Raw genomic sequence first — 26,340 nt, 5'->3', positions numbered from 1 at the left:
TTTTGTTCTGTTTTTATTGTTTGAGACAGTGTTTCTCTGTGTAGTCCTGGCTGTCCTGGAATCTGATCTGTAGACAAGGCTGTCCTCAAACTCAGAGACCAACCTGTCTCTGCCTCCCAGAATACTAGGATTAAAGGTGTGCTCCACCACTGCCCAGATGAAGTTTTATTTTCATACCCCCTTTTCTGCCTTTCCTCTCAGCCCATCCTTCATGGTATCTGTTCTCTCCAGAGAATAGACCTTTGGGATAAAAACCAAACCTCCTGCTGGGCGTGGTAGTTTAGGACTTTCATCTCAGCAAAGGAGCTCTTTATCCTGGTCTACCTAGTGAGTTCCAGGTTGGTCAGGGCTATCTAAAGAGACCTGTCTCAAAAACAAAGCAAACAACAGGCCCCTGAAGTGGCATAAGACCCACCACCACCTTCACCCTTCCAGCCTACCACCCACTGTATTGTTCCTTGCCTCACGTCTTGGTTCAGCCCCTTTTCTGGAACCCCCCTCCCCAATTCTAGACTTTTCTCCTAGCATACTCTGCCACTTTTTTCCCTGCCCTCATCACTCCATCCATCCGTCCCTTACTGAGTTGAGTGTTTGTGTCCCACAGGCTGAGCCACCTCCGGGGGCAGTGGCATACCCACCATCTCTAGGACACAGCTTTGCAGAGTGGCCTTGATTTCCGCCTCTGTTCTGCCTTCTCTACTAGATCCATGGGACTGTCAAATGAGCCCAAAGTGACAGTCCAGGGACCTGATCAATACCTAAGGATAGGGTCAAGAGATGCAAGGGCCTCTTCCCCCAGGGACCCCTTGTCCTAGTCTCAGAAAGCGTCATAGCCATTCTGTCTCCATTCCCCAGTGTAGACAAGGCCAGGGTGACCCCAGGCAACTCTTGCTCCAGCCCCATCCAGCTCCGCAGCCAGTCCCAGTGTGGGTCTACCTCTCCCGCTGTTTTCTTTTCAGATCTAGAGTTCAAAAGAACAGTAGACCTAGGCGTGACAGCCACAGGAAACAAAAACTGGCAGGCTGGATCCTGTCTGCTCGGCCAGGGCCTGCAGGGCACTGCATACCTCTCCCTGCTAGGTCCCGGGAGATCTCTAGTTCTGGTTCCGTGGGCCTCAAAAGCCAGAGTGTCCTGGAAACTGTGGCTGCAGGAGAGGCTAGGCCAATTCAGGACCCAGGAGGGGGAGGGAACAGCTTGGTTTAATTAGAGCTTAAAAAAAAAACAAACAAAAAACAAAACTGAATCGGCTTGCAAGAGAGCCGATTCAGATGTTCTCAGCCCTGCAGGGCAGGCCTGGCGTAATCATAACAAAACAACATTTGCATGGAGATTTACAAAGCACTTTCTCAGGGTAGGGAAGGCTCTGGGGTGGCCCAGTGAATTCCTAGCTGGGAGGTCACCCAGCCTGGGGTGGTTCCACCCTCCATCCAAGTTTACCATTGTGATTGCCCGCAGGGTAAACAAAGGCCCTTTCAGGCCACTGTTTCCGATTCTTCTGCCCTTCATTCCTTTCACTCTCTTCCAGGAAGAGCACACTCGGGGTTTGTCATTCAGTCTCGAAAAGAGGCTCCGAGGGCCTCGGTCGGGACTGGGAGAGTGGCTGGAGCCTAAAGGACGAAGCTTTCCTCTGCCCCACACCCTCTGGCAACCCAACGCTGGGCCCGGAATGTGGCATTGCTGCAGTAGGATACTGCCAATGCGTCCCTTGCTCGGCTATGGTGACATCCTCACGTATACAATGGGAGCACTGGTTTGGCAATGCCTGTGTTTGGCGATATACAGAGATAAGCAGGTGTGAGTCTTCACCAACCCCTGCCCACCTGAGGATGGGACTGTGTGAACAGTGTGGGGGTGTGGGGCCCTGGGGTGCCTGCACCTGCATGGCTGGGAGGGCTGACCCAGCTGTGGGGCCTCTGTGGGGCCCCCCTTCAGAAAGGCACATGCAGTCCTCTTCTGAAGGAAGAGAGGACCGAGTGGGAGCGGGACTAGCAACAGAGAGGACCTGGCCCCTTAAGTGATTCTGGCTTATATAGGAGCCACCTGCCGGGGCGGGAAGGGGGAGACGTCTATCAGCTCGGCGCTATCCCCGTGGTGGGAGAGGGAAGATGGAGGAGATCATCGCAGGGCTGGAACGGTTCACATTTGCCTTTGAGCAGGATGTGGAGCTGCAGAAGGGCACTGGGCTCCTGCCTTTCCAGGGCATGAACAGTGAGTGGCATGGCTTCCCGGCCCCTGGCTTCCCTCTGTCTCTCCTACAGGGCTTCTGGGTAGTTCACTGTCCAGGATAGAAAGACAGATTTCAGAGCTACTCACTGGCCTGCCAGAGTTCCCTGGCTGCCTCAGAGCCATCCACCTCCTGTCTCCGAGTTGGGGCTGAGTTTAAGTGTAATTTAGAGGTTGGCTCTGGACAGTGAGGGGGAAGGGCCTGGGAAGAGAGAACCTTTGACTCAGCCAGCTTTTGATGGCAGACTGTGGCTGGCAAGAGGCTGAGGCAGGAGGATTTCTGAGTTCTGGGTCCAACCTGGAGTACACAGTGAGAGTGAGACCTCGTCTCTTTAACAAGTAAGCAAAGGGACACGTAAACAACAACCCCAAATCCAAAGCTACAGTACTGGGGGGCATGTGGGGTGGGGTGGAGGTACGCAGATCCAAGCCTGTAGGAGCCTGAGGTGGGACTTTGTGGGGAGGCTCTGGAGGTCCACTGGGGAGGGGAGTTTCTGGTCTGGGAAAGTTACCTTCTCTGTTTCCTTCTCCAGAGTCCGGCTCAGCTGTGTGCAATTTCTTCCCTAAAGGGCTCTGTGAGAAGGGTGAGTGAGTCAGGCCTGGGCTGGGCAGGGACAGGAATGGCTGTGCAGAGCATGCTGGGTTCAGCCAGGGCCTAGGGTAGAGAGTGACCTTGGCACCTGGGCTAGGACAGGACTCAGCAGTGCCTTGAGCAAGAAGGTCAATACATGTAGTTAGTATAACAAGCTTGTATTTTATGCTGAGGATCATCACACTCTAAATTTCTAACTACAGTCCCAAGCCTATCTCCCACGGCTGCCTGCTCACCTGTGCACGGTATCTTAGCTGAAAGGCCGGTTCTAGCCTCTAAGAGAAGTCTCTGATTTGAGAGTAGGATCCTGGAGGAGACTCTCCAGCCGCAGGGCAGATCAACCTGGTGAATCTCCAGATGGGCAGAGCTGAGCATTGCTCTTGGTCTCTGCTTAGATACTGTCTAGTGGGTGTCCTGGGGTTCTAGGACTGTCTGGTTGTCCTGAGTGAGTGATGTCACTGAGTTCCAGTTATCAAGTGCAGCCTTGGGTGTAGTGATGGGTCAGAGCCTTCAGTCTATGTTCTCAGGAGGCTTCAGTCCTCCTCATTTTAAACCATCCTCTCTTCCCAAGCAGGCTTCCTTCCCCTAAATTAACACGGAAACTGACCGACCATCTCAGCTATTTCTTCTGCCCTTAGCTAGACTCTCAAGTTATGGCCACAGCTGCTCAAAATCCCCCTTGCCAGTCCCTTCTCCAATTGTAGCCTGACTTACCTCTCTGGCCTTCTCTTGGCATTTTGAGGCTCCTCCAATAGAAACATACAGTTGTCAGTACCTTATCCCTAACGGTAGGGTTTCCCACTCCTCCCTGAAGCCTGCCTATGGATCCAGGTGAAATGATTCTCAGAGGCCCTGCCCTACAGATCCTTCTCAGTCTGTTCCTAAAAGCCAGGAGTCAGGGCAAATTTTACCTGGAGCTTTTGTCCACTTCCGGATGGTTGGATGAGAAGGGAAAGTGCTCACTGGCCACCCAGGGTTCTGGGCAACCAGAACCTTCCAGGTCCATCACAGACTGAGTGAGCCACAGGTCCAAGAGAGAATGCTGCTGCTGAGGAAGGCCATTGCATAGCACTAGAGATGGTCAGGAGAGAGGGAGCAGGGAGAGAGAGACAGGCAGAGACAGAGATAGAAGCAGAGAGATCGAGAGCATGCACACAGCGTGGGAGTCACTCGAAGAGGACTTCCTGGTCATGCATGCCACGGCCCTTCCTTCCAGTGGCAGTGTCTACTGAAGTGTTCAAAGCTAACTTTTCTAGGGTCTGCCCATTGTTAGAGTCAACTATTTCATGGCTGTGTTGTTCTTAATATCTGAAGTCATGAGCTCATGCTAAGAAGATTCTCTGTGGGCAGAGCACCTGCCTGGCACTCATTAAGCTTGTGATCCCCAGCACGCACACGTAAACTGAGCATGGTGAAAAAGTCATTCTTGGCAACATGGTGAGTTTGAGACTACCATCTTGAAAGGATGAGACCCTCTTTCAAAAAACAAGAGAGATGACTCCAGGATGCTTGCTTCTCTTGCAGAGGAGCCTGGTTTAGTTCCTATCCACCTGGTAGCTCAAAACAGTCTGTAGCCCCAGTTTTAGGGTATCGGATACCTCTCCTGCCCTCCGATGGCTCCTGCATATACAACATGCATATATACACACCAACACTTAAAGATAACCTTTTGTTTTAAATAAGGAAGGACAAGTCCAGAAGAACATTTTCCTTGCCACAAAAGTCACAGACTCAACAAGCACTTGCAGTGTTCCAGGAGCTGGGCTGGGTATGGCGATGGGGTGAGGTGACTGTTCTCTCATGGGAAAGGCAGCCTGCAGGTTCCTAGGGTTTGGCTCTGGGAAAGGAAGGGGTCCACTGACTGTAAAGATATCCTTTTGTCCAGTGTGGTCCTCTAACCCCTATTCCAGCCCTTTCTAGGTTGTGTCCAGGTGATGGGACACAGAGATGACAGAGGTGGGGAGGAGTGGCCTTGGGGATCTTCCAGCCTTAGGTGAAGCCTACAGCAGGTGTTGTGTTCCACAGGGATACTGTGCCCCCTTCGGCACGAGAAGGGGGAGAAGATGGTGGTGTGCAAACACTGGCTTCGGGGGCTCTGCCGAAAGGGAGACTGTTGCAACTTCCTGCACCAGTATGACCTCAGCAGGATGCCTGTGTGCTACTTCCACTCAAACTTCGGTAATGCCGGGCCCGGTTTGTGGGGATGATGGAGGGCTTTTGGGTGGGGGTAGAAGAGTAACCTGGAAGCCAGGTGTTCCCCAGAAAGTCCAGCCTTATCTGATGGAGCCCAAGCTGCCTGCTTCTCTGAACCCTAAGAAAATAAGAACCAAGGCTGGGCACAGTGGGGGACTGGGGGGGCAGCTAAAGCAGGAGAATCAGGAATTCAAGGCCAGTCTCAGCTACAGAGAAGTTCAAGAGTAGCCTGGACTGCACAAGACCTTGTCTAAAAACAATAACAAAATAGGGTTCATGGTGGTGGCACACCTTTTTACCCCTAGCACTCAAGCACTCAGGGGCCACAGGCAGGTAGAGCTCTGTAAGATTGAAGCCATAATGTTTCAGGTCATCCAGGGATGCACAGTGAAACCCTGTCATAAAAATAAACCAGTAAGGGTCTGGAGAGGTGGTTCAGTGGTTAAGAGCACTTGCTGCTCTTCCAGAGAACCTGGATTTGGTTCCCAAATCCACATGGCAGCTCACCATTGTCTGTAACTGAGTTCCAGGGGACCCAGTGTTCTCTTCTGGACTCTTCAGACACCAGGCATCCCCGCGGTACACATACAAACATACAGGCAAGACACATATACACATAAAATATGAATAAATATTTCATTAACAAGTAGGGGCTGGGTAGATGGCTCAGAGGTTTAGGGCACTGGCTGCTCTTCCAATAGTTCTGAGTTCGATTCCCAGGAACCACAAGGTGGTTCACAACCGTTTATAATGAGATCTGGTGCCCTCTTCTGTCCTGCTGGCACATATGCAGGTGGAATATTGTAAAAATAATAAACAAACCAACAAACAAATCTTCTTTAAAAATTAAAAAAAAAAAAAAAAGGAAACAAAGAAAAGTAAAAATAGAGGACACGGAGCCAAATCTCTGTTAGTCTCAGTGCAGCAGTTACCTCAAAGGGAAAGGAATATGTTCCCCTCTTTGGGCCTGGCTAATCCACACCAGGGTGACTGTCTGTTGGGAATGGCCTTGAATGAACCACCCCTCAGACCCTGCGGGGCCCAGGCCAGGCCTTCCCAGATGAGGTGTGTTTACTTGGTAGCTGTACCCAGAACTCACACCGGTACCCCCACCCTGTCTCCTTCCTGCTCCCTTGCTATTTCTAACTTTTTATTTTAGCTGAAAAATGTCATTCTCAAAATGTTACCTCCCAAAGGGGAAAACCTGCATCACTTGTTGGAACAAGAGAAGACCACTATATATATATATAAAGCCACGAGGTTCAGAAGTCAGGGCCCTAAAATTATCTTGCGTGGTCAGGGCTGCTCCACCCTCCTTTGGGGCCTCAAGTCCTCCTTGGTCATCCAAAGAGCTATTTAGGGACAGTTACAGCCCCTTTCCCCTCCCTGAAAGGTGGAGTCTGTGAATCTTCTACCTCCTCAGTGACACTCTACAGCTTGGTGTCTGATGAGCTTTATGGGGCCTGGGGATTATCTAGTCCAGTCATTTCCAAACTGAGGGGTTAGAGGAGGGGAGGGGAGAGGGGAGAAGGGAACATACTGGATGTCCAAGTTCACTCCTCATTCAAGAGACTGAAGGGCCACACTCCTTATAGGTAGCGAGCTCCATTAGGGGGCAAAGTCTTTCCTGAGGTATGGAAAGTTCATCCCAGTCTCCCAGTCCAACATTCCAGACTGCGTGATCGAGGAAGCCAGGCCTATGACAGTTCACAAGGGCCTCCTGAATGAACGCTTTTCTAGAACAAAAGGACAAAGTTTATCTGGAGGCTGGTTCCCCTGAAGTCACTCTCTAAAGTAGTTTAACTTAGAAATGTCCCTCTATTCTCTCAATCCCGGGCTTGGTTTGATGGTCAGATGTGGTTCTAGATGCAGGAGTGGGGCTTTGGCCTCCAAGTAATTCATTATGCACAGGCACGTAAGCTCATATTATGATATGTAACCTAAGGTTTTGCCCTTAACAGTGAGCGAATACCTCTCATATTATGAAAAACATTGTATGTTAGGTGAGCGGTACATGCCTTTATTTCCAGGACTCAAGAGGCAGAGAGAGGCAGGTGGATCTCGGGAGTTTAAGGCACGCACGCGTTCACGATTCCTCATTCTTCTTATTCCCCCTCCCTTTGAGATAGGGTCGCACTATGTCACCCTGGATGTCCTGAAACTTGCTAGGTAGACAAGGCTGGCCTCAAACTCGAGAGATTTGTTGGCCTCCGCCTCCCATATGCCGAGACTAGACTCTAGAGGAATGTGCCACTAAGTCCTGCTTCAGTGTCCCTATTTTTAAAAATACTGCTGAACTGGAAATGGTCTTGGGAGATGCATAGATACATGATGAGCAGACCAACCGGAAAAGATTGATTCCATGAAGCTGCCATCCTGGTAGGTTGAGACTTGGTAGAAATGCCACTGTTTTGGGGGGTCAGTTAACTCTAAGCTCAACAAACTCATTGGCACGTGAGCACACACACAAACACACACGTTGTTGAGTTTTGGGAGCGGGAAAGTGCCTTTGGTTAGAGCCAGGATGTCCAGGGAAATAAGGGCAGCTGCAAAAGACAAGAGTGCAAGCTGGAGTGTTGCTGCCACCTGCTGGTCAGGATCAGGCATAACAACATGCTGCTGGGACAGACAGAGGTCATTTTGAGTCCTGAGGACGCTCAAAACCAAAGGGCAGAGCTCTACCAAGCTGGTCCAGAATGTGCTAATAAGCCCCTTTGCCATGAGGAAGCTGAGTGAACGAATGTGGCACTTGCCTTTCTCTGAAGACTGGCATCCATGCTTGTAAAATGGGGGGGGGGGGGGCTGGAAAGGAATAACAGAACTCTTCCTCAGGTGAAGCTTCATCTTGTAGAAAGCCCAGTGTATAAGTAAGACAGCTCTCTGGCAGACCTTTCGAAGGGTTTGCTGCAAAGAGTAGAGTCAGGCTTTTAGGGAAGAGGTAAGTAGAAATGTTCACAGATTCTCCGCAGAAAGGAGGCAGGTCAGGTCATAATCTTCTATACTTCCTCAGCTCTGCCTAAGTGAAGCCTAAGAGCCATGCACAGCAAGCTGCACAGGCTGCCTCCTTGTGGAAACGCAGTTGACCAAGATGATTTAACACTAGACACAGCCCAGCCCAGCCCAGGCTCATGCTAACACAGCCCCTCTGAAAGGTGCCCAGGGGCCCAACTGGAAGCTCTACTTTGTCCTTGGTATTTCCTCCAAACCCCCTGCCCCTCCTGGGGCCCTGGGAACTGTGGAGGGTTCCTAGTGGGGATAACCAGAGGCTAACTTAAGAGGTCTTCCAAAGATGGTGACAAGCAGAGAACAGGCCAGTAGATTCCTTGGGAGGGAGGGCCAAGGCCAATCTGGGTGTCAATGTGGAAGTGGTTCTTAGCTTGAACCTGCTTCTGTACAAAGAACAATGGGCTTTTCAGGTAACTGTAGCAACAAGGAATGCAACTTCCTCCACACGAAGCCAGTTCCCAAGCTCCAGAACTGCCCCTGGTATGACCAAGGGTTCTGCAAGGAAGGTGAGAACTTGCTGGACAGGGATGCGGGGGTTCTGGGTGGAGACGAGGATTAATATCCCCCTGCAGCTGTGCCACAGGGGAGACCCCAGTGGGAAGTCTTCCTGAGGCTGTCCAAGGCTTGTACACAGCCTGGCGTGGGCTACAACAGGCTTCCCAGGAAAGTCTGTGGGAGTCACACCCCACCTTTCTCAGCAGGTGGGTGTGGGAGGGACCTTGGCTGAGGAGCCCAGCACCAAGTCTAGCCCATGAGAGAGACAGCTCCCGGGTGCCGAATGCCACTTAAGTTCCACGGTTTCCACTGCTCCCAGCCAAACTTAGAAGGCAGGGTCCCCATGAGTCCCTGGGCCTTTTGACCACGTGTCTCCCATACATCCTAGTGAGAATCTTAGCACCGGGTTGGGAGGGAAATAGGCTTGAGCATGCTCCCACCAATACCTTCTCTGTGCTGTGCCCAAGGCCTGGAGCACGGCCCACCTGTGCTTTTTACCACTGAATCACCCGCCCAGCCTGGACGTGAGGCGAGGTTTCTATCCCTGTCCATCCCCTGGCTTCAGGGATGTTGATGACGGGAAGGCTTCCTCACCTCATTCCCAGCGGAGAAGCCTTCCAGACCCTGCTGTTTTCCACCATTTCATGTATACTTCCTCCTCTGGATGAAGCGGACTCGGCCATTTGCTCTTTGTCTAGCAGGTCCCCTGTGCAAATACCGCCATGTTCATCAAGTAATGTGTCCCAACTACTTCATCGGCTTCTGCCCCAAGGGACCTAAGTGCCAGTTTGGACAGTAAGTATGACCTCTCTGTTCCCCAATCCACTGGAGTGCTGGGCCCCACCTTCCAGACCTAGACCCTTCTGTACTTTCTTCTGCCCCCGGTGGGAGATTATCTAGCTGAGTATGTTAATGAGCAAGGACAGAAGGCTAGAGGCTCTAACACACACACTAACATGCACACTCTCTCCCCGCTCCTATGCCTCCCTCTCCTTCCTTTAGTCCCAAGATGAGTCCTGGGAGCCACGCCAGTAATGTGAAGGTAAGTGCAGCACTTGGGGCGCCCACATAGCATCTCCTTCCTTTGCCTCCCGTACCCAGCTGCGCTTCCTAGTACTGTGCTATTCTCATATCCGCTGAGTCCCAATCCTGTAAAAGGCACGTGTGGTCACGTGTGCAGGGCACCTTCATAAAGTAGCTCCTCCCGTTTTCCCCACTCCTCCATGATCACCCTGAGGCCTTCCTTTGCTATGGCTGGGTAACAGCAGGGATGGTTTCCCTTCTTTGCTCATTATCAACTTTATTTGCGTACATATGTGGATCTGTAGATGCCACAGTGAATGTGTGGAAGTCTGAGGATAGCTTGGTTCTCCCCTACCGTCCTGGTTCTGAGAACTCAGGCTGTCAGGCTTAGCAGTGACCACTTTTACCAATGGAGCCATCTTGCCATCCCACAGGAGTGGTTTTCCCTGATGATTCAGGATTTACAGTGCAAAGTCAGTTTTCTAAAAGAAAGCCATGGCAGTTTGTAAACTTTCTGGGTGCCATTGTTAGCAGTGAGAACCCCCTTCAAGGATCAGCAGGCTCCTAGCTTCAGGCTAGGGCCAGTCCAACGGGCTTCCCCAGCCTCACCTCAGTGAACCCAGTGGGTTGGGTAGTCAAGCATATCAGTGAGCTACGTGATAACATCGCAACTTTCCCACTTTCCTTCCCTCCTCTCTCTCTCCCTGCTCTCTCTCTCTCTCTCTCTCTCAATAGTTTCACTGTTTAGCTCTGGTTGAAGGCTGACTGTGCCTGGGGACTTGCTCTGTGAACTGGACTGGCCTTGAATTCAGAGATCTACCTGCCTCTGTCTCCCTGGTGGTGGGATTAAAAGTACGGAACAATACTCCTGGATAATGGCTTTCTGTACCTAGAGAGATGAGAACAGTTTTTAAGAGGTTTGGGGGAGGGTTGGAGAGATGATGGTTCAGTGGTTCAGAGTGAATACTGCTCTTCCAGGGGACCCCAGTTTAGTTCCCAGCACTCAGGGGGTCTGATTCCTCCGGCCTTTGTTGGAACCTGCAGGTACCTGGACACACCCACACACATATAGATACTTAACCAAAAACAAATCTTTTTTTTTTTAAGATTTATTTATTTTTATTATTTATACAGTACCCTGCCTGCATGTAAACCTGCATGCCAAGAGGGCACCAGTTCTCATTACAGATGGTTATGCTCCACCTCCACCATGTGGTTGCTGGGAATTGCACTCAGGACCTTTGGAAGAGCAGACAGTGCTCTTAACGTCTGAGCCATCTCTCCAGCCCCCAAAAGAAATCTTAAACAAGGTTGGAGGGAAATGAGAAGACTATTTTGTGCCCTGGGGTGGTCCTTCCGGGGCTCGAAGCAGCTTTCTTGGACCAGCCCCGGTACATGCACCATGCAGACATTGCCTGTTATGCTTTGCATGTGTTCTGATCACCAACTCCACTCCAGGCTGCACTTCCTCAGTGTAGTAGCGTTGGGTGGGGCCTAGTGAGAGGTCTCCAGGTCATGGAGGTGAAGCATCCTCACGGGACTAGATCCTGATGAAATCGGATGTCATGAACGGAGTTGGGCTCTCCCAGCTTCCTTGCTCACCACGTGACCTGTCTGCCCGCTCCTGCCCACTTTTCACTTAGAGCAGCGCAAGGCCCTGCCCAGAAGCCAAACAGACATTCCTTCCAGGTCTTAGGTCCCAGCCTCCAGGAATGCGATCTCAACAAACCTCTCTTCTTTATAAGCTACTGAGTAGGTAACTTCTTTCAAAGGCAGGTTTTTGGTAATGAGAATTGTTAATAGCACTGAGGAGGTGGAGGCAGGAGGTTCAGGTCAAGGCCACTCTTGGATCCATCTTGAGTTGGAAGCTAGCCAGGGTTACACAGGATGCTGTCTCAAAAATAAAATCGTGTGTGTGTGTGTGTGTGTGTGTGTTATCAAGACATGTCGGATGAAATCCTAAAAATAATTGATTAAAAACCATTGAAAACAGCAAGACAAAGCAACCCTCCCCAAAGCAGTCTCTCATGTAGAAATACAAAAAGCAAACCCCCAAACCAAAGAACCCTGTAAATAGGGGTATTTTGGTGACCATGCTTAAACAGAGTATCTGCAGCACAGTCTTCCCATGATTTCATTCTATCTGCTGCAGCCTGTCAACCAGCCATGGGATTCAACAACCCCAGCTTCTACTGGCCACACCCTAGCGCACCCTCGCCAGGCAAAGCCCACGGTCCACCTTCAGAAGAGGTGGAGCCTGCCTCCGGCTTGCAGCTTGAGGGCCCAAGCCGCACCATAGGTAGGTAAGGAGCCCACAGGCCAGGAAGGGCACTTCTGTGCTCTGAGGGCAGGAGAGGCAGGCCAAGCACCTAGCTGGAGTCAATGACCCCACATCTGCAGCAGATTAGGATGCAATGCTGGGGTCCAGGGATGTGAACTGAGAGAATGGGGGGCCTGGTGGGGAGGTGTGTGCATGCCTTAATGATGCAGCCTACAGTCTGTCCTGAACCGTAATCTTTTTCTTTAACCAAACAAAAAATCAGGGGCTGAGGCTATTGTTCGCTTGGTAGAATGCTTGGCTAGCGTGCATCAAGGGGCTTCATTCCTAGCACCTGCTGTTGTGGTGCATGTCTGTTAGCATTCAAAATGGAGGCAGGAAGATCAGAAGTTCAAGGTCATGGCTATAGAGAGAGAGGCAAGCTTGGCGCTGGAGAGATGGCTCAGACAGTAAGAGCACTGGCTGCCCTTCCAAAGGCCCTGAGCTCAGTTCTCAGCAACCACATACATGGTTGCTCACAACAGTCTGTAAGGAGATCTGGTGCCCTATTCTGATGTGCATAAAGGCAGGATACCATATACATAATAAATTAAAAAAAAAAAAACCCAAACAACAACAACAAAAAGGCAAGCCTGGGCTGCATAAGACCTGGTTTCAAAAGAAAAAAGTTACAACAGAATGCTACATAAGAGAACAGAACCCTTTATTTTCTTAATTGTTTGACTTTATAAACCTTTGGAAATCCAAAACCAGGCTTCTCTGAAATATGGGAGCTGAATGTGAATCTCAAATCTCTCTTTTGGGTCCAGTTCTATTTTCCTAGGCTCGTCTCAAACCTGTACACTTATGAGGTCCTCCCATCTTGACTGCCCTGATTGAGATCCCTGTGGGGCTGAATGTGAATGGTGAAGGCATTCATTCTTCACAAACCCAGCTGATGGTTCCCTAGCCAAGCAGGGACTTTTGAGAATTAGAGAGTGGTGACATATGTCTTTAATCCTGGTAACTGGAAGGCGGAGGCAACTGGATCTCTACGGAGCCCAGTCTGGCCGACAGAGCAAATTCCAGGACAGGCAAGGCAGAGACACTCTATCTCAAAAAACAAAAACAAAAGGCATGACCTTAGCTTTCTGCTTTTAATTCCAAACCCAGGCCACCATGCCAGTGAAGTAAGCCGTACAGGATGGAGTCATCAAGACCTAGTCGGTAGGGAGGAAACTGGAAGTTCTCCTAGTGAAGGCTCCATGGCCTCCCCGGGGAATTCTACACCCAGTGGTCCAATGAGCCCCATCACCCTGATGAGATGCAGGATGCAGAAACAGCCTACTGTATCTGGCTTATTTCCATTTTGAACAAGCTGCCAAAAATAGAACAGGACTGGAGGTTGGCTGACTATGGGAGGGAGCAGTCACTCGTGAACCAGAACAACAAAGTGCTGATGAAACCATGAACTTCATCAAGTCAGCCATGTTAGGCTTCTGTGATCCTGCAGACCACTCTGGGTCAATGGCCTCAAGTGCCCCTGGAAACGGACAGTGCAATCAGTTGCTTGACAGCCACTTGCCTGTAGGGCTTATTTAGAGAATATATTGTGCCTTATGTGAAATTGTAGTAATTCCTTTTTCCAATGCTATGACAGAACATCCAACTTAGCGGGGGTGGGGTGGTGGGGTGGTTATTTTGGCTCCTGGTTTGAGAGGATACAGTCCATCACAGCAGGGAAACCATGGCGATGGAAGTGTAAAGGGGCTGGTAGTACTGAATCCATTCAAAAATGCTGAGAAAAAGAAGTGATCAGCTTCCTTCTTGAGTTTTCTTTGAAAATTCAGTGTGGGATTCTAGTACGTGGAGATGGTGCCACCCATATTCATGGTCCGTCTCACGCTGGCATTGAGTATTAACCCTCATGGGGATTAGGCAGTAGGCATATGGAAAAGGCTCATCCTGGTAAGGCAGTGACCAGGACAGCAGTCGACACCATGACAAAGCAGACATAATGCTATTTAATCCACTGGGAAGGGAGGGGCAGCTACGTGGACTTCAGTGACATAGAAAAAGTGGCCTGCAGAAGGACTAGGTGGAGCATGGCTGTCTGGCCTCCTTCAGCATGAGGGCTTTGCTGAGGGAAAGCTTAACCGGCCCTCACCTCAAAACACCCTAAGATGCTATGTGACAGCTCTCGGGAGGAAAACTGCCTCACCCTAGCCTGCTTTCTGATTCCAGAACATGAGCAGCCATGCCACAGGGCTGTCATATAGGTAAAACGTCACAGTACATGGAATAGAACTCTGCAGGACTCCTGGCACCAGCATGCACCCAAATCTTAGGCTGGTCCAAGTGTGGACTGCTGTGAACCTCATGAGTCCTTGTGGCGGTTTGAATGAGCATGGCCCCCACAGGTTCGTGTATATGAACTCTTGGTCTCCCTAGTTTGAGAAAATATTTGGGAAGGATTAGGAGGTGTGGCCTTGTGGAGGAGGGGTGTCATTAGGGGTGGGCTTTGAGGTTTCAAAAGCCCATTCTATTCCCAGTTAGTCCTCCTCTCCCCCACCCCTTGGCATTACTGCTGTTGTCTCAAGATGTAAGCTCTCAGCTACTGCTCCAGTTTCATGGCCAGTTCCATGGCCACCTGCCTGCTGCCATAATCCCTGCATGATGGTCATGGACTCACACTGTGAGCCCCCATAACCTCTTCTGTAAGCTGCCTGGGCCACAGTGCCTTGGCACAGCACTGAATGAGTAAGATAGTTCCCACCAGGTTCCCATTTTAGATTGGACAACACATATCTCTGCAGGGGAGGTTGAATCAGTCCCAATTTAGAGTTTATCAAGGAAGCTCAGGGGACCCACACCACCTGTCCTGTGGTGGCAGATCTGCTCAGGGGTCATTATTATTATTTTTAATGTTTTTATTAAGAAGCCTGGTGACATGACTTTCTCATTAAGTCTAAGATAGTCTTTGAATAAGATAATAAATGACATTTTGCTTTCTTGATACTAGGTCTCATGTAGTCCAGGCTGTCCTCAATCTCAGGACATGCTGAAGGTGACCTTGTCTCTAGTTCCCAAGTGAGAAACCACATCTCCAGTCCCACGGCAGTTATTGTGATGTTAGGGAGCTGAACACATGGAACATCCCCAGGGCCTCATGCATGCTAGGGCTACTTCATCTCTGAGCTACATCCCCAGGCAGAGAGAGAGGGGAGAGAGAGAACGAGAACATGCACATGCACAGCACATTCGAGCGGATGTCAGAGATCAACATGTAGGAGTGAGTTCTCTCCCTCTTCCAGGTGTGTCCTGGGGAACCCAACTCTGTGTTTATTTTTGTATTTTGTGTGAGTTTTGCCTACGTGTGTGGATGTAGAGCATGCACATGCCTGGTGCCCTCGGAGTTCAGAAAAGGATGTCAGAGCCCCTGAGCTGGAGTTACAGATAGTTGTAAGCTGCCTTGTGGGTGCTGGAAATGGAACCCAGGTCTACCACAAGAGCAACAAGTTCTCTTAACAGCTGAGCCAGCTCTCTAGCCCCTATGTTTTAGTAGCTAAATATTTTTTGTGTTATTAGGAAAAAAAATGGTTTTCTGTAAACTTGAGAGCTGGTATTACAGGTGTATGACTGGGCGAGCTACAATTATTGACACTGAACAATGTCAAAAAAACACAGGCTCTCGCCTTCATCCTAAACCTGGTGAGATGACACCCTGCAGGACTTGATGGGTTATTAAACTAGTGGCATTTCTAACCTGGACGTTAAAGTATTGGGAAAGTCCACTTACCACAGTAAACCACTCCTGAAAATGCGCTCCTTACTGAGCAGCATAAATGCTCTTGGTAAAAATCTCCAGGCAACAAGCTTTCCCTGTGGGCCACTCTGTATTTATATATTAAGGGGTGGTGTGGTGGCTCTCAAGGTACAACACAGAGTATTTGAGAGAAAATGTGTTTTGTGCTGGATAGTTTTATGTCAACTTGATATAATTACACTCATCAAAGAAGGAACCTTAACTGAGAAAATGCCTCCACAAGATCAGGCCGTGGGCAAGCCTTATGGGTGGTGTCATCCCTGGGCTGGTGATCCCGGTCCTCTAAGAAAGCAGGCTGAGCAAGCCATGGGGAGCAATGAAGTAAGCAGCACCCCTCCATGGCCTCTGCTACAGAGCCTGCCTCCAGGTCTCTGCCCTGGCTTCCTTCTCTGATGGACAGTGCTGTGGAAGTGTGACTTGTCCCCAGCCTGGCCTGGCGGCCCACACCTTTAACCCGCACACTCTGTGGGCAGATCTCTCTGGGCCAGCTAGGGCTTCATAACTCCCAGCAGCTGTGGAGATTTACAGCTTGTCTGCCCCATTTCTTCCCTGAAACTCTAATAAAACTGTCTTCCAGCTTAAGCTGGAATGGGGGGGGGGGGGAGAAAAAAAAGAAAGAAAGCTGTGATTTCAGCATTTTATTACTTGCACTCTCCCTGACCCCGTGCACATTTAAAGTGTTTCCTTGGTTCTGCAGTTGTCTCTGTCACATCCTCATGGCTCCCAGATCCTCGTGCTCACCATCACTTACGCCATCGCTGCAGCTCTAGGGATTAACAGAGACAGATATGAGGGCCCGGGAGGATATGTCTTACTGGCTATTTCTATCTTTTGCTTTGATAAATTATTTTTTAAAATATTTTTCATAAGCTTAAGAAATCTTCTTGGGGAGCTGGAGAGATGGCTCAGGGGTTAAGAGCACTGGCTGCTCTTCCAGAGGTCCTGAGTTCAATTCCCAGCAACCACATGGTGACTCATAACCATCTATAATGAGATCTGGTGCCTTCCTCTGGCCTGCAGGCATACATGCAGGCAGAACATGTTATACATAAGAAGTGAAAAAAAAAAAATCTTCTTGGGCCTAAGAACATCCAGAACAGTTTTAGAGATGGGGAAAAAAAAAAAGGAAATTCCAGGTCAGGTGCATAAGCCTAGTAGTTTGCCAGGGTGCAGGTGGGTCAGGGTCAGCCTGGGCTAGAGTGAGACCCTGTCAACAATAAAACATCTTGTCTATTCAGAATGGCTCAGCTCAGGGCAAACACTGTCCTCAGGGAGACAGAATTCCACTTTGGGCTTTGGTCCAATGCCTGATACAAGAGCTGGTGTCTATGGCAGGCTGCTCAGCATACAGGGGTGTGCTGCAGGCCCACTCCCACCGTGTCACCCCCACCATGTCACCCCCGGCTCTCCAGCCACGGACTGAGCCAATACACTGAGCTTTCATCTAAAATAGCCTAGGCTCCTGCCACCTCTTAAATTATGGAAAAATACTAAACTTTTTTTTTGGTTAGTCTCCTAGCAACTATTTATTTTTTAAACCCTAACAATCTGCGAGATGTGGTGGTGCGCATCTTTAATCCCAGTGCTCAGGAGGTAGAAGCAGGTGGATTTCTGTTGAGTTCGAGGCCAGCTTAGTCTACAAAGTAAGTTTAGGACAGCCAGGGCCACACAGAGAAACCCTGTCTCCAAAAACCAACCCAACCCAACAACTTCTAAGAACTGTGTTGTTTTTAAACATTAAAGGATTTTTGAGTGAGTGTTTCTGCCTGCAGTGTATTTGTGCACTACATGCATAAGTGGTGCCTGCAGAAGCCAGAAGAGGGTGTCGGATCCCCGGAACTGGAGTTACGTTTGCGCTGCCACACAGTGCTGGGAACCGAAGCTGGGTCCTCTGTAAGAGCGACAACCACTGAGCAATCTCTCCAGCTCTAGACCTGTCTGTATATCACACTTAAGTGAACAAAAGTTATCTTAAGAGAAAAGAAATTTTGGCATTTTCCTTAGTTCAGACTTTGACGAGCTCAAGTGCAACCACACGGGTGCTACGGTTTGGTTTTGTGTGTACCCCAAACCAGCTCTGAACTCACTGCTCTCCTGCCCCAGGCTCTGAATGAGGTTACAGGCATGCACCACCATGTCGGTTCAAGGAGCTTGTTTTTAGACACTGAAGGAAGCTAGAGTCAAGAGCTGGAGAGATGGCTCAGCAGTGAAGAGCACCTGTTGGGTCTTCCAGAGGTCCTTGGTTTTATGCCTAGCACCTACAAGGCAACTCAAAACCGTCTATAACTCTAGTTTCCTCTTCTGGCCTCCATGGACAACAGGCACATACTTGGTATCCAGATATATATGCAGGCAAAACACTCATAGACATAAAAAAATAAAAATAAATAATAATGAATTAAAAACTTTAAAAAGTAGCCAGACTCTAGCCAGGTGTGGTGGCATACACCTGTCACCCTAGCACTCGGAGGCTGAGGAAGGAGTGAGAGCTCAGGGCCAGAGGTCAAGGCAGGAGTGTTGAGTGTGAGCGAAGCCTGGCCTGCACAGGGAGAGCCAGTGATCAAAGAGATGAAGTTGCTTTGTTTGAAGCACATAGGCTGTTCTATTTCTCTTGCTCTCTCTTTGTGGCAGAAAGCCCTTCTGTTTTACTGTGAAAAGGGTGTTCTTGGGCACCATGGAGGTCCTCTTCCTCTTAGCAGGGAACAGTTTAAAGCAGGGAAAATAAACAAATCCAAGCACACCAGCATTACCACTGGGCAGCAAGAGCAGTTGTGTGAATTTCAGTCAAATCTTACAAAGACCTTTAGTGGAAGCCACAGAGCCCCCAGTGACAGCTCACCCACTAGGACTCCTAGAGCTCAAGGGGAGGTGACTAAGTCGTTTGAGCTAGTGCTCACGCTGGCGGTGCTTACTCAGATGCTTGAAGCTCCAGTTATAGCACAGGATAAAGTAGCCAGCGAAGAGCATGGTGAGGCCGCCGACCCCACTCTTCTTTATGGTGGTGTTGCACTTCACCCAGCCTGTCCAGAGAAAGAAATCACACAGTTAGTGGCTGGGAGTGTTCCAGTATGTACACACCATTCAACTGCCCTGCTAGCTTGGGCGATAGACTCTAACCACAGAACTTACATGCCTACGTAAGTGTGGTCCACGAAAAGTCTATACATTCCCACAGACAACGGAGCTAAGCTATGGAGGACTTGAGTAAATTCAAGTCACTAGTTCCCACATGGGGAGCTGGGTTAAATTCCGGAGTGGTGCAGATGGATATGGATACGATTAGTTAAATATTGCCTTGGCTGATCACGGTGGAGAGGGCTGGGGAGGGCTGGCAGGGGGGCTGAGGATGGCTGGCAGAGGAGGGCTGGGGACAGCTGGCAGGGGTGGGTTTCAGGAAGTGAAAGCTGCACAATAAGCGGGAGCTCCTGCTGTCTTTGGTGTTCTGAGTGACAGTGGATTCCGAAATGGACACAGAGAACAACACCCACTCCCTCTCTTCTCCTTTGCCTTGGTTGAACAGCCTACCGTGGAGAAACTTCTCCACATGCCTGGAGCCAGCGAGAGACCCCAACAGTCAATAACAGCAGCCTCACCTTTGTGCACAGCTCCCAAGAGGCTCATTAGAGGGAAGCTGGAAGTTGTAAGCGCCAGGGGTTCCAAACTCTTGCTACCAGCCGAGCTTCGTCCCAACCAAGGAACTACGGTTCCAAACAGAAGTTGCTGTGACAGTTCATCTAGAATCACCCTTCCCCAGCATGCAGCCGCATGTCCTTATGGCTAGGCCTCAGGAAAAGCACATCCCGACAGGTGGTTCAATGAGACCCTCACTGGGCTGCAGTTAAACTACACACGGAAGGAAAGGCCGCCTCAGGTCAAAAGCTCTTACTGACAGAGACCTTGTCCTGCGATGAATGCACTGCCTGCTCCCTACAGTGCTCGTGCCTGGACAAGCCACGTTTTATCATCTGCTGAGAATTTGGGAAGAAGCATGGCTTTCTACGACCTGCTGAATATCCTGAAATGTGTGGATCAAAGAGTTTAGCTTCTGGACTGAAAAAATATCTGGACCATCTACTATGTGTGTAATCTTGGGCCCCAAAGCCAGAACTAAATGCAATCTCTCTGTTCTCTGTTCCCCTACCACACTGGTGACTGAGCCCAGGATCTTACATGTGCTGAAAATGCATGTCTGCATGTCCTTAACCACTGAGCCCTAAAATCATCATCCCTTCAGATGAATTTGTCACATGAACTGCACCAACATATTCTGAAGGTTTGTTTTGTTTTGTTTTAAAGCATGCCTGTGTTGACTATGACCCGCCCACCCCGGAAGACTGGGCTTGCAATCCTGCCTTCCTCAGGACTGCTGATATCCATGTCAGCATTCAAGATGCTGTCATTTTGGAGCACTACGGTGCTGAGCTTGGAGACGAGTGACACTCATCACAAATACCCCTCCTCCCTCCCTCTGTCCTCTCTATTCAGTATGCCTATTCTGCAACCCCACCACCTTGCCCCCTTGAACCTTCCTTTTACACTGACACTGAGTAACAAATGGAGCCAGAAAAGAAGGCATGTGTCTCTTTTTCACATTTTTTTTTCTCCATGTCCAAGCCAGACAGCTCATCTTTATTGCTCATGGTTTTCTGGTCTTGTTTTGGTTTGTCAGACAAAGGGTAAACGAAGACAGACGGGTTTAGCAGGTGTGGTAAAAGTTGCTGTGGATGTAAAAATGCTCAAATGATCATACTGTATGATAATGGAAAATAACATGTTGGGGGCTTGGACAGAGGGCTCAGCAGTTAAGAGTACCTGCTGCTTTTGCAGAGGATTCAGGATTGGTTCCCAGCACCCATGTCGTGGCTTACAACCATTTTTTAACTTGGTTCCTGGGGACTGGAACCCCTCTTCTGGCTTCCATGGGCAGCTGCATGCATGTGGTACACATTGCACATGAACTCACATGAGTTCATACACAGACATTCAAGAGAACTCAAACAAACAGAAAAAGAAAATTATGGGGCTGGAGAGATCGCTGCAGTGGTAAAGAGGGCATACTGCTGAGGACCTGGGTTCAGTTCCTAGCACCCACTCCAGCAGCTCACAACCACCTGGAACGCCAGCTAAAGGGACCCGATGCCTTCTTCTAGCCTCCACAGACACTGCACTTACACATTTTACCTCTGCCTCCAAAACTCAGACTTGGGGGTGGGGGGGGGGGGGAGATAAATTATAAAGCCTGAAGGTGTAACTCAACTCAAAACATAAAGAGAAAACTGCCACCTTTGGGCCAGGGTCTTGGTGGTGCTGGGAACCCTGTGGCACCTTGACTTCTCCAGGTACAAACTTAGGGGAAGTTACACAAGAGAAATCTGAGTTGAGATCATGGGTGGAGTGCAGAGGACACATTCTTAGTACCCACAGGCCTTTCTCCCTTACCTGCCTCTCAGGAACACTGGACTCTTATCCCTCACAGCCTTACCTAGTGGATTTCTTTTCCTTCCCTCCTTGGACTGTGTAGCACTGTTCTGTAGACCAGGCTGGCCTTAAAGTCATAGATCCACCTGTCTAGGCGTGACCACCAAGCCCACATAACCACCAAGCCCAGCTAACCCACTGAGTTTCTGTTATACCTTTTCCCAGGATAGAAAGTCAACTGCTCTCAGGATGAGCAGCCTGCCCAAGTCTAACCTTCATCTCTCGATGGAGGAGAAGGGAGAAGGAACATTACAACTAAATGTACTGTGGGGTAGACCTTAAGTGAGACTAAGGTTGTTCTTTTCTTTTTTTTTTTTTTTTGTTTTTTGTTTTTTGTTTTTCCGAGTCAGGGTTTCTCTGTGTAGCCTTGGCTGTCCTGGGCTCACTTTGTAGACCACGCTGGCCTTGAACTCACAGAATGCTGGAATTACAGGCATGTGCTATGCCACCATGCCCAGCTCAGAGTAAGTTAACTGAAGGAAAATGAGTAATTCTGACCTGTATTTCAAAGGCACAGAACACTCTGGAGGGGCAGGGGGCAAATGAGCTCGCTTACCTTTCCAGGTACTTCCGCCCTGGGAAATGGTGAGAGGAAGAATCTGAGACATTGGGTTCCATGGCTGAGGGCCCCTTGGCAACACCCCGAGTTCAATATAACCAGGATAGAGTTCTGGAAACCACTCCAGTCCCATGGGCCTGGGAGGAGCCTCTGAGTCAGCAGCAGCACAACTGAAGAGGGAACTCTTAGAAACAGGGTACCAAGCTGAGTATGACGCTATGTGGTGGCCCGTCTGAACTGTGTGGGGGTGGCGGAAAGGTGTGGCTTTGAGAACATTCCTTTCGCTTCCAAATGATAGTGTTCCGGTAGGGCCTTGACTCTGGTCATAGAACTGGGCTTTCTCTTCTGGAGTAGACTTCACAGCCAGAGAAGGGGGAGTCTGAGACGCTGATCCTGAGACAGAGAGCAGCTTACTCAAAGCTCCCTCTGGTGGAGTAAATACATTTGGAAATGCAAGATCGGCTTGCGGTTTTGCCTTTGTGGTTGAAATGGGGTCCATACCACTGCGGCCCAAGCAAGGCTGTTCCTGTACTTGTGTGGCAGACATCCTGTCCTCAGGATTTCCCTTGCTCTGGCACGACTCTATTCCAAGGCCAAGTTTCTGGTGCTCTCTGGCCTGAATGTTACCCAGTGGGCCAGTGTGAAGGCCCCAAAGTGATTCTGACTTCTGAGTGTTAGTGTTGCCAGGGCAGGGAGGGACTCCTGAGAGATGACCTCCATCCAGGGAACCACTCTCCCTGCTCAACACTGAGGGTTCTTGCTGAACCCCACAGCTGCTACTCTTTGAAAAATAACCATCATTAGTAGGTCCATCTAGTAATTCTTCCAGACACTTCTGTCTTTGGGAATCAACTCGGTCCAATTTGAGACTGGCAGAAGTGGCTGGCCGAGTCCGAGGCTGAGCCAAGGAATATTTCCTGTCTTGATTCGATAAAAAAGGTTCCTCTGAGCTGACTAGTGAAGCGGGGCTGACTAGGGAAGCTGCTTCCGTCTCTAAGGAATGGCAAGGACTTCCATTGGACTCAGCCTCATCTCTGGTAAGTTCTCTTTTGGGAGAAGTGGCATCTGACACAGGAGGCTGAGGGGCTGTGACTCTCTTAAGAGTCACCTTTACCTTGGCATGTCTGAGGGCTTGGAGGGAGAGTTGATTTTGATCTGTGGCTTCTCCTCCTGCTTTTGCTGTACCCAGTCTTCCCAAGATGCCCACTGGTAGTGGAGAGGTCGCAGCTGCCCATTCTGATCTGTTGTTTTCCGCTTTCACATTTTTTGTCAAACTCTCTGTCTTTAGCTCTTTCCCCGTACCTTTGGCTAAGCCTTTGGTAAGGTTCTTTTCCTTTTTGTCACATGCAACTGTAGCTAGCTTGGAGTGAGAAACTTTTTGGTCAGCAGATATGGGCGGTCCTATCATCTTACAGTGTGGCAGGTGGGATTTTAATCGCTTAAATGGCTTCTTACAGTAAGGACACACCTCCATCTTGGGCCCGGCATCACCCATGCTCTTCCTGGGAAGGTAGAGGTGAGAGGTGATGAGAAAGACAGAGCTATCATCAACATCTTATATACAGATTTTAACTTTGTATTTTGTTTGCTTGTTTGTAGCCCAGGCTACCTCAAATTCACTATGCAGCCTACATAGTGAATTCCAGGAGAACCAGAGCCACATAGTGGTACCATCTCAAAAACAAACCCAATAACAACCCTGTTAAGTTTCAAATCCAGGACAACCGTTGGAGTGCCCATTTAACTTATCAAAGTGGACCCGGCCACCAGGTTCTCCCAGCATCCTACAGTCCCTACCAGTTACAGGGTTTCTCTGGCCTACCCCAGCCTCTTCCCTGAACTCTCTGGCCCATGGGCTGGGCCGCCCTTTCCCCAGAGGTTCTTCCCTATATAATCCAGACACTTTGGTTACCCACTCTTTTTTTGTACCTTTGGCCTCCTGGCTGCTGTACCTGGTTACCCTCTCCCTCTCCCCACATGGCTCAGGGTCATGATCACTCTGGACTCTCCCAGATGTGTCTACCTCTGCCTATGTTCTCCTACTTACCCATGATAAACTTTTCCCTCCACCATACCTAGAAGCAGTCATATATGTATTTTTTCTTTCCCTTTTTTTTTCATTCAAACCCCTCCCCAAAACAATAATAATAAAACAAAGACAAAAGACTCAAGTCTAATAAACTAATGCTTAGTCAGAGAAAAAGGTGTTAATGTTGGCCAGTTGATGCCAAGTGGAGGTTACAGGAGTTCAATGTAATTGTCTAAAAATCCTTAAACATACAAAAACTAAATAAATAAAGGGACTACGTAGGGCTTTTAAGAGCACCTATTGCTACTGCAGAGGACCTGCGTTCTGTTCCCAGCATCCACATCAGGCAGCTCATAACTGAATGAAAAAAAAAAAAAATGAAAAAAAGAAAAGGATGTGATTGCTCTTAGGTGGAGGACAAAGTTTACTGTAGATAAAAGGGAGAGCACAGGCAGAGGCAGAGACATCTGGGAAGTCCAGGGTAAACGTGAACCTGTAGCTGGGCCTTGTGAGGAGAGAAGGGAGGGGAGAGAGCCAGGAGAGTGAAAGGTAGACAAAAGGGCCAGGTAACCAAAATGGCTGGATTATATAGGGAAGGGCAGTCCATTCCCTGTGCTGGAGAGTTTAGAGGAGCGGGTGGGGCATGGCAGCCATACCTAGTAAGGGGTAGGGACTGAGAGGTGTTGGGAGACGCTGGCAGCCAGGCCCACTTTGATATGTTCAATAGGCACCTTAAGCCATCTGTCCAGGGTTTGACACCTAACAATGACCCTTTATGACTCTAGTTTGGGGGAAATCTGGTATCCTCTGACCTGCTGAGACACTGTGCAAACACAGTATAAACTCATAGAAACAAACTCATGCAGGCATGCAATACATTTAGTAATACCAGGTGGGTATTCCTCCCCTGGAACTCTCCATCAATTCACATCCACTTGAAACTGTCCTTCAGGGATAGAAGGTGGAAGATATTCAGGCACAGGTACAGAACCTGATTAGAACAGTTTTTAAAGGTACATCTACAAGATTCACTGGGGTGGAAAGGCTCATGAGGTGTCAGCTGGGGACGTGGCTCAGTTGGCAGAGTGCTTGCCTGGCAAGTACCACAAAGCCCCGAGTCCAACCCCAGCACTGCATAAAACTGGATGTGGTAGGAGACATTCAGAATTTCAGCACCTGAAAGTGGAGACAGGGAAGTCAGGTTCATCCGTGGCTCCAGAAAGATTGAGGCTAGTAGCCTGGGATTCATGAAATCATGTTTCCAAAAAAAAAAAAAAAAAAAAAAAGCAGGAAGCAGTGGAGGGTTTCCTATGACTCAGGGGAAATGAACTGAATCTCTGCTAATATTAATATTAGCATTATGCATATATAAAAGTAACAATGTACAGAGAGATAATGATCCCAAGCTTTAAGTTTTAAATTGTAATATAACTGATTGTGGTATACATATACATTGCACATTCTCAACTGTTTGGAATTTCTGACAAATGTATATAATGAAAAACATTTTTATTGCACAGCATTTATCTCTGCTATTTTCTGGAGTTGGGAAGGAGAATGTTTAATTCCAAAGCTCAGCTGGGAGCTATTTTCCCGTTTTTGTTTTGTTTTGTTTTTTAATTCCGAAGGCCAGGGAACCTATCTCTCCTGGGCATAAAATCTAGTATCACAAAGCGTAGTACTTACCCCTGAATGCTATGAGGAAGCTGAGGTAGTTTAATGTCAGCCTGGGCTACACGGGGAGACTGTCTGTCAAACAATCATCAACACGTGCCCGCGTGCACACACACACCCCTCCAACACTGAGGCGGCTGGTATATGAAATTTGTTCAATGAATAAACACTAATTCTCCCCATCCAATAAACCTCTTTTCAAAGAGTACACCTAATGGAGGGGTGTGTGTGTGTGTTGGGGGGGGGTGCGGAATTTAAGTCTTTAAAGCCTGAGACAAGGTCTCAAGTAGCCCAGGCTGGCCTCGAACTCCTTACATGGTCGAGGATGACTTTACCCTCCTGGTCCTCCAGCCTCCAGTTCCCAAGAATTGGGATGACAGGCGCGCACCACGCACGCCCGGCCGGGACCTCGAGGCGTCCTCTGATCGTGCTCACCTTTGCGCGTGACAGCTCGGTTCTCCCCGGCCGGCCACCCTACGCTCCTCGGTCCAGCCTCTCGCAGCAGGTGGGCGTGGCCGTTCCAGGCTAGGGCTGGAACTCCGTTACCCGGTTCGCCTGGCCTGCACTCCTCTCTCGACCTACAACAGAGGTCGCGGGAAACAGGCCGGCCCTTGGCTACTCCGCCGACTCGGCTCCGCACCTCCCGACACGCGAAGTTCCACGCGGAGCTCGCTTCGAACCCGGAGCCCACCAACACCTTCCCTACCACGGAATCCAGAACTTGTGGCCGTCCGCATCAGTGCCTGATGGACCTCGGCCAGTTCCTTTTAAAAATTTTCCACTTCGTAGAGACCTAACACAGATATAAGCATCAACTGTGGCCGACAGGTTAATTTGTTTAAAGCCTGGCTTGACTTTTACCGCGTGTCCTAATTTGTTTGCCAACAGGCGGATGCCTTGGACACCTAAACGAGGTCCTGGGCGTTCCCAGTCCGTCCTCCCTCCCCGAACCTGCCTCTTCCTGAGGGCGGGGTTATGGGTGAGC

The 26,340-nt window shown here is 49.4% G+C and overlaps 2 protein-coding genes across 4 annotated transcripts; one reads left to right on the top strand and one right to left on the bottom strand.

Moving 5' to 3' along the window:
* The first annotated feature begins 2,105 nt into the window (after positions 1-2,105).
* Positions 2,106-19,199, top strand: Cpsf4l (cleavage and polyadenylation specific factor 4 like). The gene is made up of 8 exons (XM_055592218.1): positions 2,106-2,208; positions 2,757-2,807; positions 4,841-4,993; positions 8,425-8,520; positions 9,211-9,304; positions 9,512-9,557; positions 11,685-11,831; positions 19,136-19,199. The coding sequence occupies exons 1-7, from the start codon at positions 2,106-2,108 to the stop codon at positions 11,829-11,831; spliced, it is 690 nt and encodes a 229-aa protein (XP_055448193.1). The 3' UTR covers positions 19,136-19,199.
* CUNH17orf80 (chromosome unknown C17orf80 homolog) lies at positions 16,239-26,292 on the bottom strand. 3 transcript variants are annotated; one of them, XM_055592204.1, is made up of 5 exons: positions 25,791-26,291; positions 21,650-23,154; positions 19,209-19,313; positions 18,528-18,635; positions 16,239-16,381 (listed from the first exon to the last, which is right to left on the bottom strand). In XM_055592204.1, exons 2-5 carry the CDS (start codon positions 23,145-23,147, stop codon positions 16,359-16,361), a joined length of 1,734 nt encoding a protein of 577 aa, XP_055448179.1. In that variant the 5' UTR covers positions 23,148-23,154; positions 25,791-26,291; the 3' UTR covers positions 16,239-16,358. The 3 variants fall into 3 exon arrangements, with proteins under 3 accessions (XP_055448179.1, XP_055448181.1, XP_055448180.1); XM_055592206.1 differs by lacking the exon at positions 19,209-19,313 and having other exon boundaries at positions 25,791-26,292; XM_055592205.1 differs by lacking the exon at positions 25,791-26,291 and having other exon boundaries at positions 21,650-23,169.
* Positions 26,293-26,340: the final 48 nt, after the last annotated feature.

This window comes from Psammomys obesus, unplaced genomic scaffold (genome assembly GCF_907164565.1).
Source record: "Psammomys obesus unplaced genomic scaffold, mPsaObe1.curated_primary_1811, whole genome shotgun sequence".
In the NCBI taxonomy this organism is placed as follows: Eukaryota; Metazoa; Chordata; class Mammalia; order Rodentia; family Muridae; genus Psammomys; species Psammomys obesus.
This window is presented reverse-complemented; position numbering and strand designations above follow the sequence as displayed.

Bases quoted from the DNA above. Each gene is read 5' to 3' on its own strand.
- CUNH17orf80 (XM_055592204.1), bottom strand. From the start codon at position 23,147: ATGGGTGATGCCGGGCCCAAGATGGAGGTGTGTCCTTACTGTAAGAAG. The intron at 19,314-21,649 runs GTAAGCGAGCTC...TTGGAACCGTAG, and splicing joins GGGCGGAAGTACCTGGAAAG to TTCCTTGGTTGGGACGAAGC. The intron at 18,636-19,208 runs GTGAGGCTGCTG...TTCTCTGGACAG, and splicing joins CTTGGGAGCTGTGCACAAAG to GCTGGGTGAAGTGCAACACC.
- Cpsf4l (XM_055592218.1), top strand. From the start codon at position 2,106: ATGGAGGAGATCATCGCAGGGCTGGAACGGTTCACATTTGCCTTTGAG. The intron at 2,209-2,756 runs GTGAGTGGCATG...TTCCTTCTCCAG, and splicing joins GCCTTTCCAGGGCATGAACA to AGTCCGGCTCAGCTGTGTGC. The intron at 8,521-9,210 runs GTGAGAACTTGC...TTTGTCTAGCAG, and splicing joins CCAAGGGTTCTGCAAGGAAG to GTCCCCTGTGCAAATACCGC.